The sequence below is a fragment of the Notechis scutatus genome, chromosome 14 (genome assembly GCF_049901735.1).
Source record: "Notechis scutatus isolate UNSWTSFEM ecotype Mainland chromosome 14, rNotScu1.2, whole genome shotgun sequence".
NCBI lineage: Eukaryota > Metazoa > Chordata > Lepidosauria > Squamata > Elapidae > Notechis > Notechis scutatus.
The window spans coordinates 8,838,592-8,854,553 of record NC_142022.1 but is presented as its reverse complement, the minus strand read 5'-3'; the positions used below and the strand labels follow the sequence as shown (position 1 = coordinate 8,854,553).

The following is a 15,962-nucleotide window of genomic DNA, read 5'->3' as shown; positions in this document are numbered from 1 at the left end:
CTTCCTTTTCTTTCTCCCTTTCTCCTTCCTTCCTTCTTTTCCTTCCTTTCCTTCCTCCCTTTCTCCTTCCTTTTCTTTCTCCCTTTCTCCTTCCTTCCTTCTTTTCCTTCCTTTCTTTCTTCCTCCCTTTCTCCTTCCTTCTTTCTTTTTCCTTCCTTTTCTTTCTCCCTTTCTCCTTCCTTCCTTCTTTTCCTTCCTTCCTTTTCTTCCTCCCTTTCTCCTTCCTTCCTACTTTTTCCTTCCTTCCTTCCTTCTTTCATTCTCCTTTTCCTGCTCCTTCCTTCCTTTTCTTTCTCCCTTTCTCCTTCCTTCCTTCCTTCCTTCCTTCCCCTTTTCCTTCTTTCCCCCCTCCCTCCCTCCCTCTTTTCCCACACAAATTCCCTCCTTCCTTTTCTTTCTCCTTCCTTTCTTCCCTCCCTTTCCCACACAAATTCCCTCCCTTCCTTTTTCCCTCCTCCCTTCCTTTTCTCTTTCTCCTTCCTTCCTTTTCTCCATCCCTTTCTCCTTCCTTCCTACTCTTTTTCCTTCCTTCCCTTCCTTCTCTTTCATTCTCCTTTTCCTGCTCCTTCCTTCCTTTTCTTTCTCCCTTTCTCCTTCCTTCCTTCCTTCCTTCCTTCCTTCCTTCCTTCCTTCCTTTCCTTTTTCCTTCTTTCCCCCTCCCTCCCTCCCTCCCTTTCCCACACAAATTCCTCCCTTCCCTTTTTCCCTCCTCCCTTCCTTTTCTCTTTCTCCTTCCTTCCTTTTCTCCATCCCTTTCTCCTCCCCCTTTCTCCTTCCTTCCTACTCTTTTTCCTTCCTTCCCTTCCTTCTCTTTCATTCTCCTTTTCCTGCTCCTTCCTTCCTTTTCTTTCTCCCTTTCTCCTTCCTTCCTTCCTTCCTTTCCTTTTTCCTTCTTTCCCCCTCCCTCCCTCCCTCCCTCCCTCCCTTTCCCACACAAATTCCCTTCCTTCCCTTTTTCCCGCCTTCCTTCCTTTTCTTTCTTTCTCCTTCCGTCCCTCCCTCCCTCCCTCTGCCATTTTCTAGGCTGCATCTTCCATTGACAAAAAAAGCTCTTTCCCAGCTGTGGGCCTGGAGTGGAAATGGTGGACTTAACACTGCCCCCATCAGGCACAGCCAAGGGAATGGCGATGGGGATTGTAGTCCATATTCTAGAGATGGGGAAAAGACGCGGGAGGTAGAAAAATACGGCCGCTCTCCTTTCGGCAGCTTGCAAGCCGACGTCCAACAGCGGGAACCTGCAAAATCCCCCTTCCCTCCCCAACCCCACTAACCTGCTTTCCAGCTCCATTCTTCCATGCAGGGCAACCAAAGAACACCCAGCCGATCAGACCCAGTGGGCGTGGCTTGGTGGGCGTGGCAGGGCAAAGGATCCTGCAAAATCCCCCTTCCCTCCCCAACCCCACTAACCTGCTTTCCAGCTCCGTTCTCCCGGGCAGGGCAACCAAAGGAGACCCAGTCGATCAGCTGGGACTCAATGGGAGGCAGAGAAGAAGATGGGGTTGGCGGGGCCAGTCAGAGGTGGGATTGGCCGGTCCTCCGACGGACTCAAGATTTCCACAGCCGGTTCTGTAGAACCGGTCCGAACCGGCTGAATCCCACCAATGTCAATTTTACCCACTGTGCCTCGGAGAAAGAATCTACTTCCTCCACCCCTCAAGATGCTTTATTATATGACGGACATGGTCTTCTTTCCAGAGCAGAATTCCAAAGAAGCGAAGTTAGGAGCTGGGACATTCCGACTTTGCCACACAACAGCCCTGCGAAGTAGTCCAGGCTCAGAGACTGAGGCCCAATCGGATTACTCAGTGGTGGTCTACTCAATATTTGCGCAACCGGTTCGCCGCAACCGGTCTGAACCGGCTGAATAACCATCTGGTGTTAGTAACTTACCCACGAAGGGGATTCGCTTAACGACTACAGCGGGACAAAGCTCGCTTCACTCATGTCTCTCTTTAATGACAGAAACGGTGGTCGTAAGTCGAGAACTATCAGCGTCAACTCATAAAATATTTCTCAGGTTTTTTTAGAATTGCCAACAGAAAGGGAGAGGGGAGCAGTGCGACAGCTTGCAAACCGAAAGTGCATTCCATAAATGTTTTCAGAGATAGTAACTAGGTGACCGAAGTTTCTGCCGTGCTAAATTCTAATTGGAGAATATGATGGATGACTCTGGGCTATGGAGGTGTCCCATTAGAGGATATGAATTACTTTACACCCAGGAAGTGTGTGTGTGTGTGTGTGGGGGGGGAAATCAGGGTCAAAGGGGACAATATTTAACACCCAAAACGTGGTTCGAGGAAAGGAGAGCTCGGAGGCATCAGCTAATAAACTCACTGGATGTATAAGATAGGATATAAAGTTTGAAGAGAAGGTAGGGGGGAAATAGCCCCCCCCCACAAAAAACTTGGCAAGGAAATTAAGGAGGTTCTTCCCTTGAGGCTTCCACCAAAGTCCACGCGACCCTCGCCACGCCGGTCGAAAAGAAGGGCTTAACCGTACGCCCGGTTCTTAGGATGGCTCCGCTCTTTGGCGACGTCTCCCCGAGTGGATCTGCAAGGAAAGGGGACCAGGGTTATCACTCCACCTATCTGGTTTTGCAAAATATTGACAGCAGCAAGGATTTGCATGTGCACGAGATTGGAAAAAGGAGAACGCCCCATCGGAGGAGGGCATAATTCGGAAAATATTAAGAGATGGATAGGTTGATATTAAAAATAAAGGAGAAAGGAGACACCAAATATTACTTAACACGGAATAGCTTTTACGAGTGGTTAGAGATTAAGAGGTGGAAATGAGACGAAGAAAAGATTATTGCGATGTATGAATTAAATATAAAGAGGGTTTTATAATTATGAACCTGCCAATATAACCAACAGAATTATGAATAAGCGAATAAGAGAAATCTAGTCAAAACTATTGTTACATTATTATTATTATTGTTATTATTGTTGTTGTTAATATTGCTTTCTGTTTTTTGTTTTTCTGTAAATGATATGCCCTAAAAATACTGCATTCAAAATGTTTATGAACATATATATGTATATACAGGAAAAAAAGGGATCCCCAGGGGATTTTAAGAGATCGCGAGGAACAAGTTTAGCAACCTCTCGCCTGCTGCACGCAAAGTTTCCGGTCCTGTCTGAGGCGATCCAAATTCTGGAATTAAATTGTCCAAATGTATTTATTCTAGGCGCCTTTGGGAGATAATTATACTGTTTTTATGAGATTGGGGAAAGGGGAGGGGTTTCCTCTTAACGGGGAAATAAAGGCACCCCGTTTTTGCCGAAAGCAGAATCAATTCCCCCGCTCCCCCTTGAATGAGACTTTAGGTATTTCAAGCTTGCCTAGCTGCCCTGAGGACTAGGAACTTAAAAGTCCCCAAAGCAAGCTTCCTTTTTCAGCCATCGGCATGGAGGCGGGGTTCCCCTAAATACGACGGTGTCTCCCCCGCTCTTTTTCGCCCGCAACGCTTTCTGTCCCCCCTCCCTCTCCTCCTCCTCCCTCCTCTTCCTCACCTGCGCCTGGGGGCCACCCCCAGCTGCTTCAGGATGTCGTCTTCGAAATCGTCCACCCCGTCTTCGCTCACCCCCAAATGGCGGGCCAGCTCTTCCAGGGCGTCTTCGGTTTTGTCCAAAAAGTCCGCGAAGCCGAGCCGCTCGTGGGCGAAGAGCCCGTCGCCGTCGAAAAAACCTTCCAGCACTGGGAACAGCTCGGCGGAATATCTACCCCAGCCCAATCCGGAGAGGTAACTCTGCACCAATTTGAGGAAGGGGGCCTTCTGAATGGGGGCCAAGAAACCCTCCTGGTGGGCGCATTCGGTGACCCCAGAACAACCTTGCGGGGCGGGGAAAGGATGCTTGGCCAGCGCCGCCCACAATTCCTGGGGTTTTCGGGCTTTGCGGGGTCCCCGCTGGGGGTCCCCTCCTTTTGGGGGCTTCGTTTGGTGTTTCTTAGCAGGGTGGGGTCCCTTTTGGTTGGCCACTTTGGGCTCCCCGGCGTCCTGGTGCCGAAATCTCTCCTCCCCTTGGTGTTTCTTCTGCCACGGTTTCGCTTTGCCCTGCTTCGTCGCTTTGCCGCTCTCTTTCCCGGCCTCCCTGAGGTCTAGCTCCTTGCCCAGCCTCTGCTCCAGGTTTTTCAATTCCTCCAGGGGAGCTTTTTGCACCAGCTTTCCCAAATCCTGACGGACGGAAACCAGCAAGGAACGTAGACGACGGAGCTCCTTCTCCTGAAAATCGAGTTTGCCCGGCGGGCGGCAAGAGACGGGGTCTTCTCCGGCGGGAGGCTGGCGGGATTTGGCATCGCCCGGCGTGTCCAGCCTGCGGACCTTTTCCCGGAGAAGCTGGAGTTCGCCCTGGGCGGCCGAGAGGGCGGCCGTCTCCTTCTTCAAGGTCTCTGCCAAACGTTGGTTTTCTGCAGCCAAATTCTGCTGCAGGGAATCGACGGCCAAATTCTTGTCTCGGGATCTCTGCAGCAAAGTCTCCAGTTCTTCTTTCTGGGCCTGTGAAGCGAGCCGTTAAAAAAACAATAATAATAATTTTGCTCAAGATCTTACGTTCGCGGTCCAAACAGTTTTACTTTTGGAAAGATTTCTTACTCTTTGCAGTAAAAAAAAAAAAAGGTTTCATTTTTGCAGTCAAAAATTTCTTATTGTTTGCAATCGTAAAAGTTTTATTTTTTGCAGTCCCAAAAGTTGTTTTTTTTTTTCAATCAACAAAGGTTTTATTTTTTGCAAACATAAAGATCTTTATTTTTGCAGGCTAAAAAGGTCCTATTCTTTCAGTAAAAAAAACAAAACCCGGTTACTTTTGCAATCAGAAAACTCTTACTTTTGCAGTCAAAAAGGTTTAAGTCTTGCAGTCCAAACGTTTTTATTTTTGTAATCCGAAAGTTCTTAAGTTTTGCCATCACAAAGGTCTTATTTTTGCAGGCAAAAAGTTTTCATTTTTTTGCGGCCCAAAAAAAGTTTTATTTTTGTAGTCAAAAAGGTCTTATTTTTCCAAGCATCTTATTTTTGCTGTCAAAGCGGTCTTCGTTTTGCAGTCAAAACTTTTTGATTTTTGCAATTCCCCCCAAAAAGAAACCTTAATTTTGCAATCCAAAAGTTCTTAATTTTCACAATCACAAAGATCTTATTTTTTGCACTCAAAGACGTCTGATCTTTGCGGTCGAAAAGTACCTTCTATTTCTAATCAAAAATTTTTATTTTTAGGTTTAAAAACTGCCCTGGGCTCTACTCACAGAGGCAAAAGGATCGCCATATTCCAGAACCAAAACTACGGAAACGGATACGAGATTGTCTTCAACTTATGACCACAATCGGAAGCGGAACTTCCCAATGGGGCCATTAAGTGAGTCTTCCCTGAATTTCACAGCGCCTTTTCAGCAAACTGCTGCAAACTCAGGTTCCCCATTGACAAAGGATGTCAACTCATAAAATATTTGGTTTTGGAAGTTTGGCTCAAGGCTCATGATTTCATTGGGGTGACGGCCGGAATCCTGACAAAGGCATCTCTTAATGCCCCACCAACGGGGTGAAGACCCCTGCCTTCCCCATTACCTGAAGCTCAGCCTGCATCAGTCGGATATCTTGATTTTCCTTGGCTAATTTGTCCAGCAAGACTCCCATGGCATCCAAGCTCTTCGGATCCTCGGAAAGGTTTTCTCTGCCTGCGTGGAGTGGAGCATCTTTCGTTGAGCCCAGAGAGGGGGACCAGTCCTGGGGTGGGGGTGGGAAAGGAGGGAGGGGGAGAAAGAAAAATTGGGCAGGGCGGTTTGAGCTTTTCCTAGCTCCCTGCCTGGAAGATCTGGAGCTGGGAAGGGAGAAGAAGCACGCTGGGTTTTGAATCCATTCTTCCAGGCTCTGGATCAGGGACTCACCTGTAACGCCGTCAATTCCCTTACCTGTCCACCATTGGCAGGATATGGCTCTTCTCTGTCAGGACTCAGCCCCAGGTTCAGCATGTCAAAGCCCCCTGAAGGTGGGAGGAGGGGAAAAGTCCAATTTTTTTTACAGCTTTTTTTTTTTTTTTTTTAAATAGGGGTCGTCCACGCCCACACCTGATTTCCTTTCTTTGGTTTTTGCAGAAGGTGTTCGGTGAACACGAGTGCGATTCTCTTGAGTGTGGCGATTCGCTTTAAAATTATGCATGACTGGCTTAATTACCTTTCCTTAGCAAATGGAAAGTCTCTCTTCTCAATTGTGGTTAAAAAAAAAAAGTCAAGGTGGACCTGTATGGAAAAGCATGAAAACCTTGCCCCAAACTCACCGTCCTCGTTGTCAAGGAAGACCCCTGTAGAGAGAGAGAGGCAAAGAACGGTTTAGGAGGCAGACAGACAGACAGACGGACAGACAGATAACAGACAGATAACAGATAGATAGATAGATAGATAGATGATAGATAAGTAGGTAGGTAGGCAGGTAGGTAGGCAGGCAGGCACTAGATAGATAGATAGATAGATAGATAGATAGATAGAGGATGGATAAATAGATAGACAGATGATAGATAGATAGATAGATAGATAGATAGATAGATAGATAGATAGATAGATAGATAGATAGGCAGGCACTGTAGATAGGTAGGTAGGTAGGTAGGTAGGTAGGCAGGCAGGCAGGCAGATATTTTGATGGATAGATGATAGATGACATAGACAGTTATAGACAGATTAGATAGATAGATGATGGATGATTGATAGATAGATGATAGACAGATAGATAGTTAGATGATCGATATAAAAGATATAGATGATATAGATAGATGATAGATAGAAACAGACAGATGATACATATAAGATATGATATAGATGATATAGATAAATAGATGATAGATAAACAGATGATAGATATAAGATAGATGATAAAGACAGATTATAGAAAGACAGATAAACAGACAGATGACAGATATAAGATAGATAGATAATATAGATAGGACGATATAGATAGATAGACAGACAGATGATAATTTAGAAAATATACCCCCACCCACCAATGTGGTTCTTGCTTACCCAACGTGGCCAAGACTCCAAAACCCACAACAGCTAAAACGGCCAGCAGCCACTTCACCCTGGAAAGCCCATCGTCCTCGTCCTCCGGAGCTTCCTTAGCTTGGTCGTGGGTCAGCTCCGGCCCCACCTGCTGGACGTCGACCCGGCCTTTCCGTCGGCGCAGCCCCTCGACGTCGGCTTCAGGGGACCCCACCTCTTCCCGATGCCGGAAGAAACCTTCAGCTCATCTTTGGGGGCACCTGCACGGGGGTGAGGTGGAAAAGAGGCCCAGGCTCACACACCTGGCTGGGAGGCCAGAGGGTCACCTGGGCGACCGAACCAGACCTGCCAGGCAATCGAAGAACACCGTCATTATCAAATTATAATTGATTTATTTATTTTTAAAAGTTCCTTTGTTCCTCTGTTCAAGAAGGCAGCTTTCCTTCCTTCCTTCCTTCCTTCCTTCCTTCCTTCCTTCCTTCCTTCCTTCCTTCCCTTCCTTTCCTTTTGCTTTTTTCTTTCCTTTCCTTTCTTTTCTTCCTTTCCTTTCTTTTCTTCCTTTCTGTCTTTCTTTTTTCTTTCCTTCCTTCCTTCCTTCTTTTCTTCCTTCCTTTCCTTTCTTTTTCTTTCCTTTCTTTCTCTTTCCTTCCTTTCTTTTTCTTTCCTTCTTTCCTTTTCTTCCTTCCTTCCCTTTCTTTCCTTTCTTTCCTTTTCTTTCTTTTCTTTCCTTCCTTTCCTTTCTTTTCCCTTTCTTTCTTTCCTTCCTTTCTTCCTGCTTTCTTTCATTTCTTTTTCTTTCCTTTCTTTCTTTCCTTTCCTTTTTCTTTCTTTCATCCCTTCTTTCATCCCTTCTTTCTTTCTTTTTTTTTCTTTCCTTTCCTTTCCTTTCCTTTCCTTTCCTTTCCTTTCCTTTCCTTTCCTTTCCTTTCCTTTCCTTTCCTTCCTTCCTTCATTTATTTACAGGAAAATCCTTGACCACAACTGGAAACCAAAAATCGAATTTCTTCTCGTTTTACGGCCTCTCTCACGGCGGTGGTCACATGAATCCCCGCAGTGGTTTTACGTTAGCAACACGGCCGTTAAGCGAATCCAGCTTACCCTCCCCCGCCTCCCCCTTGACTGGCTTGTCGGAAGGTCTCAAAAGGCGACTGTGTGACTCTGCGACCGTCGTAAAGGTGAACCAGTGGTCAAAAACATCTGAATTTTGACCGCGTGACTGTGGGGGACGCTGCAATGGTTGTAAGTGTGAAACGCACATGTTAAGTCCCTTTTTTTTCAATGCCGTTGTAACGTTGGACGGTCACCAAACAAACTGTTGTAAGTCAAGGACTACCTGTGTTTTTGTTTTGATAAATGTAAAGTCACCTGTTGGGAGTGATTGTGGGAGCTGGAAGCATCCTTCCTCGGGCCGCAGGCTGTCCTCTGTCTTCTTTTCATCCAGCAATAAGACAGTAGATTCTCGGCTGGAAGGATCTGTGGGAATCAGGTCGCCTTCTGGCTCCTGGCTCTGGATGGGAAAAAGTTTGGAAGTTTAATCTCGACTGAGAAGTTTATTTTTCTTATATCTTTTTGTCTAGGGCTGTATAGAGCAGCCCTGCAAAATTCCCACTTCAGATGGGAAGGAAGGGAAGGAAGGAAGGGAGGAAGGGAGGAAGGAAGGAAGGCGGATGGGAATTAGAAGAGAAGAAAGGAAGCAAGCAAGCAAGGTAGGAAAGGAAGAAGAAGAAAATGAAGGGAAGGGAAGGAAGGAAAGGAAAAAGGGGGAAGAAAAGGGAAATGGAAGGGAAGAAGAAAGGGAAGGAGAAGAAACTGAAAGTAAGGAAGAGAGGAAGGAAGGAATAAAGAGAAAGAGAAAGAGAGAAAGAAGAAGGAAGGAAGGAAGAAGAAAAGAAAAGAAAAGAAGAAAGAAAGAAAGAAAGAAAGAAAGAAAGAAAGAAAGAAAGAAAGAAAGAAAGAAAGAAAGAAAGAAAGAAAGAAAGAAAAGTTGAATCAGATAAAAAAACAATGTTAAATAACTGGCAAGAAAGGGTGGCTGTGTATTTTATTTTATTTTAGATAGATAGATAGATAGATAAGATAGATAGATACATACATACATACATACACATACACACTATATATATATTACATGCATACATACATGCATAATGCATACATGCATAATGCATGCATAATGCATACATGCATAATGCAAATGCATATATATATACTGTATGTATATATATATATACATATACATACACACATACATACATATATATATTTCATAGATTTTCACGGGTACAAAGCTTTGTGCTTCGCTCGCACAAGCACGAAGCCGAAAGCACCAGCCTGAAGATGGCGAGTGGAACCTCGTCGGAACATTGCCAAGATGCTCTCGATCTTACACGGGAAAAGACCCGAACACGCCAAGAGCTGTTCAACATGTCTTCAAAAACTACAGAGTTGTGGCTTCACACACACACACAATACCCCTCCACCCACCCCAGACCCTCCATTTCAGAGTTGAACCTTTGATTTATCTTCTTCCAGGTCTGCACTGTCCACGAAAAGCTCGCTCTCGTGTGAAGAAGCTGTTGGAGAGGGGAAAAAAAACACACACACACACACACAATGGATTGATTTTAACTCCAGAATCTTTTCACATTCCTCTTTCTTCATTTTAACCCATATAGTACATTAAATTTTCACTGCCGACGTTTTGCAAATGTGGGTGGCAGGACAGGGCAGAGTTTAAGGGGAAGTCTGGGACAATGACGTGGGGAAAATCTCGTCTTCTCTTCGTGTGTCCCAACCCCCTCCAATGTTAAATCATGGTTAACTCGCCTTCTAACTGGGTTTCTTCAGAAGGTTCGAAGCTGAGATCTTCCACAGGGGCAGTCTAGAAAAAGAGAGAGAGAGAGAGAGAGAGAGAAAGAGAGAAAGAAAAGAACTAGGTTACGATCAGGCCAGTAAACGGCAAGGATGAGGAAACCATTGTGAGAGCTTTCTGGACATGCTCTGGAGCTCTTTTTCTACCTTCCTGGATTGTTCTCACCTCTGCTCCTGTGATCACCCAGCTGTTGTTTTCCAGCTCCTGAGAATTTGAATGTTCAGCCATCTTTTTTCATGCCCTGAAATGCTCAAAAAGCCACCTGGAAAGGTTAGGAAGGAAAAAAAAAAAAAAGATGAGAGGTAACGATTTGGGGTTATCTACGTCCTGGCAGAGTAGATTTCCAATTGGCCCTAAACCAACATCACATTGCTAGATTATCATCATCTTTTGTTGCTCTTTTCCGAATCGGAGGGAAGAGGGCAGAGAAAAGCAAACCAAGTGGATTAGGAGGCTGGAGGGAAAAAATATATGAAGAACGGTTGCAGGAATGGGGGGTGTCTAATTTCATGAAAAGAAGGACCAGGGGTGACACAATAGCATCTTCTAGGATTTGAGGGGCTGCCCCAAAGAAGAGGAGGGGGTCAAATTATTCTCCAAAGTACCAAAAGGCAGGACAAGAAGCAATGGATGGAAACTAATTCAGGAAAGAAGCAACTCAGAACCAAGGAGACAGCGAGAAGAATTAATCAATGGAATGGTTTCCCTCCAGAAGCTGCGGGTGCTCCATCACTGGAGGTTTTTTAAGAGGAAATTGGACATCTGCATTAAATGCTAAAGCTTGAGCAGGGGGCTGGACTAGAAGACCTCCGAGGTCCCTTCCAACCCTCTTATTCTGTCATTCTAATGGGATCGGGTTTTTTTTTTTCACTTGTTTTGCCCAAAGCTCACCAGAGACAGCTCTGTGAAAAAGACTAAGGAGGTGTGGAACCAAAGAGAAGGTAGATGTAGGTAGGTTTGCAAAAAATAAAAAAAAACCCATAGGTTTTACAATGTTGATTAAAAGCCTCTTCTCTTCCCTTTCCATCTCATCCCAATTAAAATCCTAAAACCGTCTAGCTACAATGCCTGTGAGGAAGCCAACTGCAGTTGAGTAGATGTTGTTTTTTTTTTAAAAAAATAACATTTATTAGCTGGAAAAAAAAATCTGCCAAAGTCCTACTTGCAATAATTTAAAAAGACAATTTTGCTCAAAGCTTGTTCTTTGAAGAAATCTTTTGCAAATATAAATCTTTTATAAACAAACCCTTTCCAGACTGCTTATAAAAAACATGTTTGTGTCCTGTGCACAAACTTTTTCTTTTCACAATCTCCCCCCCACCAAAAATAAATTAATCCTAGTATTTATGCCTGCCCCATTGTCTTTTTTTCCAGACCTTAATTGAAAGTGGGAGATCCCCCAAAATCTAGCATCAAATCGCCCCTAATCTGTTGTTATCCTTCCTAATTTAGCTTTAAGGGCAAACCCAGAAATTCTTCCAGACGTCTGGTGCGCGATCAAAATTGTATAGGGGAAAAAAAATTTGACTGGGAAATTAGCTTCAGTTTCACAGATCCAGGTGGCTCGAATTGTGGGCCAAAGTTTATTAAATTGAATAAAAGATTATTGTTTTCCTTTTGGCCCCAGTAACTTTCTTCCACTGATGTTCATTAGCTAAAAAGCTCTCCAGGGAAACTAACAACAAAGTGTGTTTTAATGTCTTTAAAAAAAAAGAAGTTATAAATGCAACAGCACACAAGGAAAAAAGAGGGGAGGAGGAAATAGAAATCCTTAGGTCCTGTGGCTTAAATTTATTGCCATGAGACAATGAATGACAGAGATAGGTAACAAAACGGCCCTTTTGGAATGTATTAATTTGTTTGTTCGTTTGCTTATTTGCTTAAAATCATTTGCCACCTGTCTCAGCCTGAAAAGCCGGAGAGTGAGACGGGCAGCATATTAATTAAAAATAATAATAACGCAAGAATAAAAGTATCTCTGGCGGGCAGAATTCAAGCATTAACGAGCAGCTAAGTGTAATTTTTATTGATTTATTCAACGGATGTGCCCCTCATCCCGCCAAGAAGCGACTCGAAGCGGCTTCCTGAGCAGTCAAAGCAGCGAGATAAAACATTAAAAACTTAAAATAATTTTTTTGTTTTGTTTTAATTCCGTGCCTCACCGTGCCCCAGAATAGCCTACACAAGTTTGGGAAGTTAGACCCCCCTCAAAGCCAATGCGCCAACCTGGATGATTTCCAACAACAAGCCAATAAATACACACACACACACACACACACACACACACACACAGGAGCCAAAAGAGGCATTCTGTTCTGTAGCATCCATTTTTTTTCTCTCTCTCTCTCCAAAGACTAGGGTGTTCTTGAATGCCATCCTGGCTGAGCTATTCTAATTCAAGAGAGAAAATGCCAAGAATCTAAATTATGCTGGTCACCAGAGGCAGGCGGGTTATCCAACCCTTTGGGAAGCAGAGCTGGCCAAAGTTACAAGGAGCAGCGCTTGTGTGGTTGTGTGTCAGGGTAGAGGTGACCCACCAACTCAGAAACCTGTTTGAGTTTGGAACCGGAGGGGGGAAAAAAAACAAGCAAGACCACCCCTGAAAAAGATAGCAAAATGGGAGCTCCCGTAGTAAAAAGTTAGTTTCTCGCCAGGAATCTCTGCCTGCCTGCTATGAAATTCTTACCCTCTATCTTCCCAAAAACAGCTGTCGAAGCAAGAGGCAGGCTGGGAGGGGAAGAGGGGGGGGGTGGAAAATAGGAAAGTGATATATTTTTAGCTTTGCTGAAGGCAACTTAGCAGGTGGAAATGGCTTTGCTGAGCAGAGCAGACGGAGGAAAAACAGGGAGGAGAGACAGAGAGAAAGAGAGAGAGAGAGGGCCACCCAGAATCCCAGCGGGGAAATAAATAAAATCTGGATATTTTAAGGCGCAAATAGTTATAAACAGGCAGGCTGGAAGATCTGGCTCACTGAAAAGACCAACTCTGCATTGAAAATGTAATAAAGGAATATAAACTTGGAGCTGAGGGCCTGTTGGTAATTCTTAATTCTGCTTTATGCCCAGGGGGGCCATGTTTGGAGAAGGAGAGGTGGGGGGTCCACATTTTGCATTCAGGACAAGAAGAAGCCATGGATGGAAATGAATCGAGGAAAGAAGCGACCTGGAACTGAAGAGAAATTTATGGAAAGTTAGGACCATGAATGGGTAGAACTGCTTGCCTCCATCCCTGGGGGGGCTTTTAGGAAGAGACAAGGACAGCCATTTGTCTGAAATGATCTACGGTCTCCTGCTTGAGCAGGGGGTTGGACTAGAAGACCTCTAAGGTCCCTTCCAACTCTGTTATACCACGGGGATCTTAGGTTTCCCTCAAGGCTGTTTTGAGAGCTGCGTTGTTGTTTTTTTGGCACAATTTGCTCGGATGGCCTTTTTGCAAAGGACCCTCAGTGGTTAAGAAGAGGGGAGGGGGAGATTTTTCCGCTCCCAGAACTTTTTAAAAAGTTGGATTCCAAGAGTCTTTGCAGCGAAGGAACAGCGGGGAGAGTTCTCTGCTGTGCCTACCTGCCGAGCAATCATGATTATTGCAATATTATTATTATTTTCACAGCCAGAGATACAATCAAGGGAAGAGCCAGGCCACCACTTCAGAAGAAAACAAGGGTAGCATCTTTTTCGACTAACACTTTAAAAATAAAAACTAAAATAAAATAAGCTTTGGTGAGTGATGCCTCGGAGAAAACCTGTTAGCTTCCCAGTTTTCTTGCCAGCCTACTGATTAAACAGCCTTTTTTTTTGCTTCTTACAAAGTCCACTTAGGAAGAAACTATCATGCTGGGAGGAGGAAAAAAAAAGGTACAAATTCTCTGCCTTTGAAAGGAAGGAAATGCAAATAAGCGGCAGGAAGCCAGGAGGAAAACCCAGAGTTTTAAATAAAGCGTCTGCCTTTGTTTACAGCAGGAACTTGAAAACGTCCAGAGAAATGCAGAGAAGGGGAAGGGAAACGTCACCAAGCGGTGATATCTCAGAGTTAAAAGGAGTTTCTTAGTGGAAGCCACTTTGCAAACATGGGGTGGTTGGGGGGGGGGATGTCTCTCTTTGCAAAACCCCACCCCACCCTGAAAACGGGGGGGGGACGGACTCTCCCCTGTTGCAAATGCTCCGGATGCCAAGGATGGGTAAAAAAGCTATCGGATGTCCCTGGAGGAACAAAACGAAGCTGAACAAAACTAAACTGAAAGAAATGAAACTAAATGAAACTAAACTGAAACAAATGAAAGTAAACTGAAACAAATTAATTAAACTAAACTGAAAAATAATAATAATAACTCTTTAAACTTTCCAGCCTGAGAAAAAAACAAACAAACAAAATAAAAATAGTAGCAGAGCAAGAGGGAAAAGAAGAAAAAAAGCAACTGGGGGTGAAAAGATGGGATTCCACCGAAGCGCGCGGGATGCAGGAACCGCAGCATCGCCCCGGACGGTTGCCATGGCAACCCCGCAACACCCCCCTCTCCCTCCGCATCATCCCTGCTGGACCAAACTTCAATTCTAGGCGTGGGAAAGTGACTTTCTCTACAAAAAAAGAGGGGGGTGGAGGCGGAACGGTTCTAAGTGTGAGGGGGGGCTTTGTTCCTCCCTTTTGCACCCCACTCCCTCGGCTTACCTTAATCCGGGGCGGGGGGAGGGGGCGCCGCCCCGCTTGCGCCGAGCCGAGTTCGGGGAAATCCGGACGCGGCTTGGCAACTTTTTGCATGGCAGAAACTTCCTCGGGGAGGGGAGGGAAGAGGGAGGGGGGCGGGCGGGACGGAGAGAGCTCGGCAGCCAATGGGGGAAGAGGACGCGGCGCCAGCCGGCCAATAGGAAACGCGGGGCTGAGAAAAAGGGCTAGGAAAGTTTTCTGAAAGTTGGGAAAAAGTTGAGAGAATTAGGGGGGAAAGGGAGGGGGAGGGGTTTGAGGGGTGGGGGGACCAAGAGGGGGGTCGCCCCCTGCAGAAACACAGGCCGGAAGCCTTGTCCCAAAGGAGGCAGAAACTTCCAATTTTTAAAAATAAAATGAATTAAGGTGTTGGGTCTCAAGAATGACTAAGCTGGAAAGAGCTGGAGAGAGACAGCAGCAGCTGAAGGGTTTCCCTGTCAGGCAGCTCAGCCTTCAAATTTCCCAGAGCCCCTTGTATACTGAGAGGGTTTGCATCAAGACAAATTCCTTGTGTGTCCAATCACACTTCGCCAATAAAATAACTCTTTTCTATATATTTCTATTCTATTCTTCATTCCAATATTCTGTTCTATATTCTATTCTATTCCTTATTCTATTCTATTCTTCATTCCAGTATTTATGCTATTCTATTTTATATTCTATTCCTTATTCTATTCTTCATTCCAATATTTATTCTATTCTATTTTATATTCTATTCCTTATTCTATTCTTCATTCCAATATTTATTCTATTCTATTTTATATTCTATTCCTTATTCTATTCTTCATTCCAATATTTATTCTATTTTATATTCTATTCTATTCCTTATTCTATTCTTCATTCCAATATTTATTCTATTCTATTTTATATTCTATTCTATATTCTATTCTTTCATTCCTTATTCATTCTATTCTATTCTATTTTATATTCTATTCTATTCCTTATTCTGTTCTTCATTCCAATATTTATTCTATTCTATTTTATATTCTATTCCTTATTCTATTCTTCATTCCAATATTTATTCTATTTTATATTCTATTCGAATTAGGGATTTGGGGAAGTTTTGCCAAAGAAACTATCAAAATTCCCCTCACGGATTCAGACATGGGGGGGTCCCTTTCTTGCCAGAAAGTCAATTTTCTCCCCACTGTTGTGTTGGATCCAGGATTTGTTTTCCATTCTGTTTGGATCCGTCTCATCCCCGGCCAGCGGCACGAAAACCTCTCATCTCCAGTCCGGTGCCAGGCGCTTTTTAATCCCTTCTGGCAACCCAGCCGCCCTGGCACGGAGCACCAGTTGCTCGGTGGTGGTGGTGGCGCCTTCTCCGAAGGAAGGACAGGACGAAAGGCATAAATCTGTCGGAAGGGCGTCAAGGGAGGACAAACGCAGGAACACGGGGTGCTTTTCAAAAAAG

General features: G+C 44.6%; 1 protein-coding gene across 1 annotated transcript; it reads right to left on the bottom strand.

Moving 5' to 3' along the window:
- Window positions 1–1,935: 1,935 nt before the first annotated feature.
- PBXIP1 (PBX homeobox interacting protein 1) lies at window positions 1,936–14,655 on the bottom strand. The gene is given in 12 exon segments (XM_087943790.1): window positions 1,936–2,550; window positions 3,516–4,498; window positions 5,558–5,716; window positions 5,902–5,972; window positions 6,267–6,290; window positions 7,003–7,223; window positions 7,226–7,241; window positions 8,347–8,488; window positions 9,493–9,554; window positions 9,808–9,862; window positions 10,019–10,115; window positions 14,516–14,655. Coding segments are annotated over 11 exon segments (1,857 nt in total). The 5' UTR covers window positions 10,082–10,115; window positions 14,516–14,655; the 3' UTR covers window positions 1,936–2,489.
- Window positions 14,656–15,962: the final 1,307 nt, after the last annotated feature.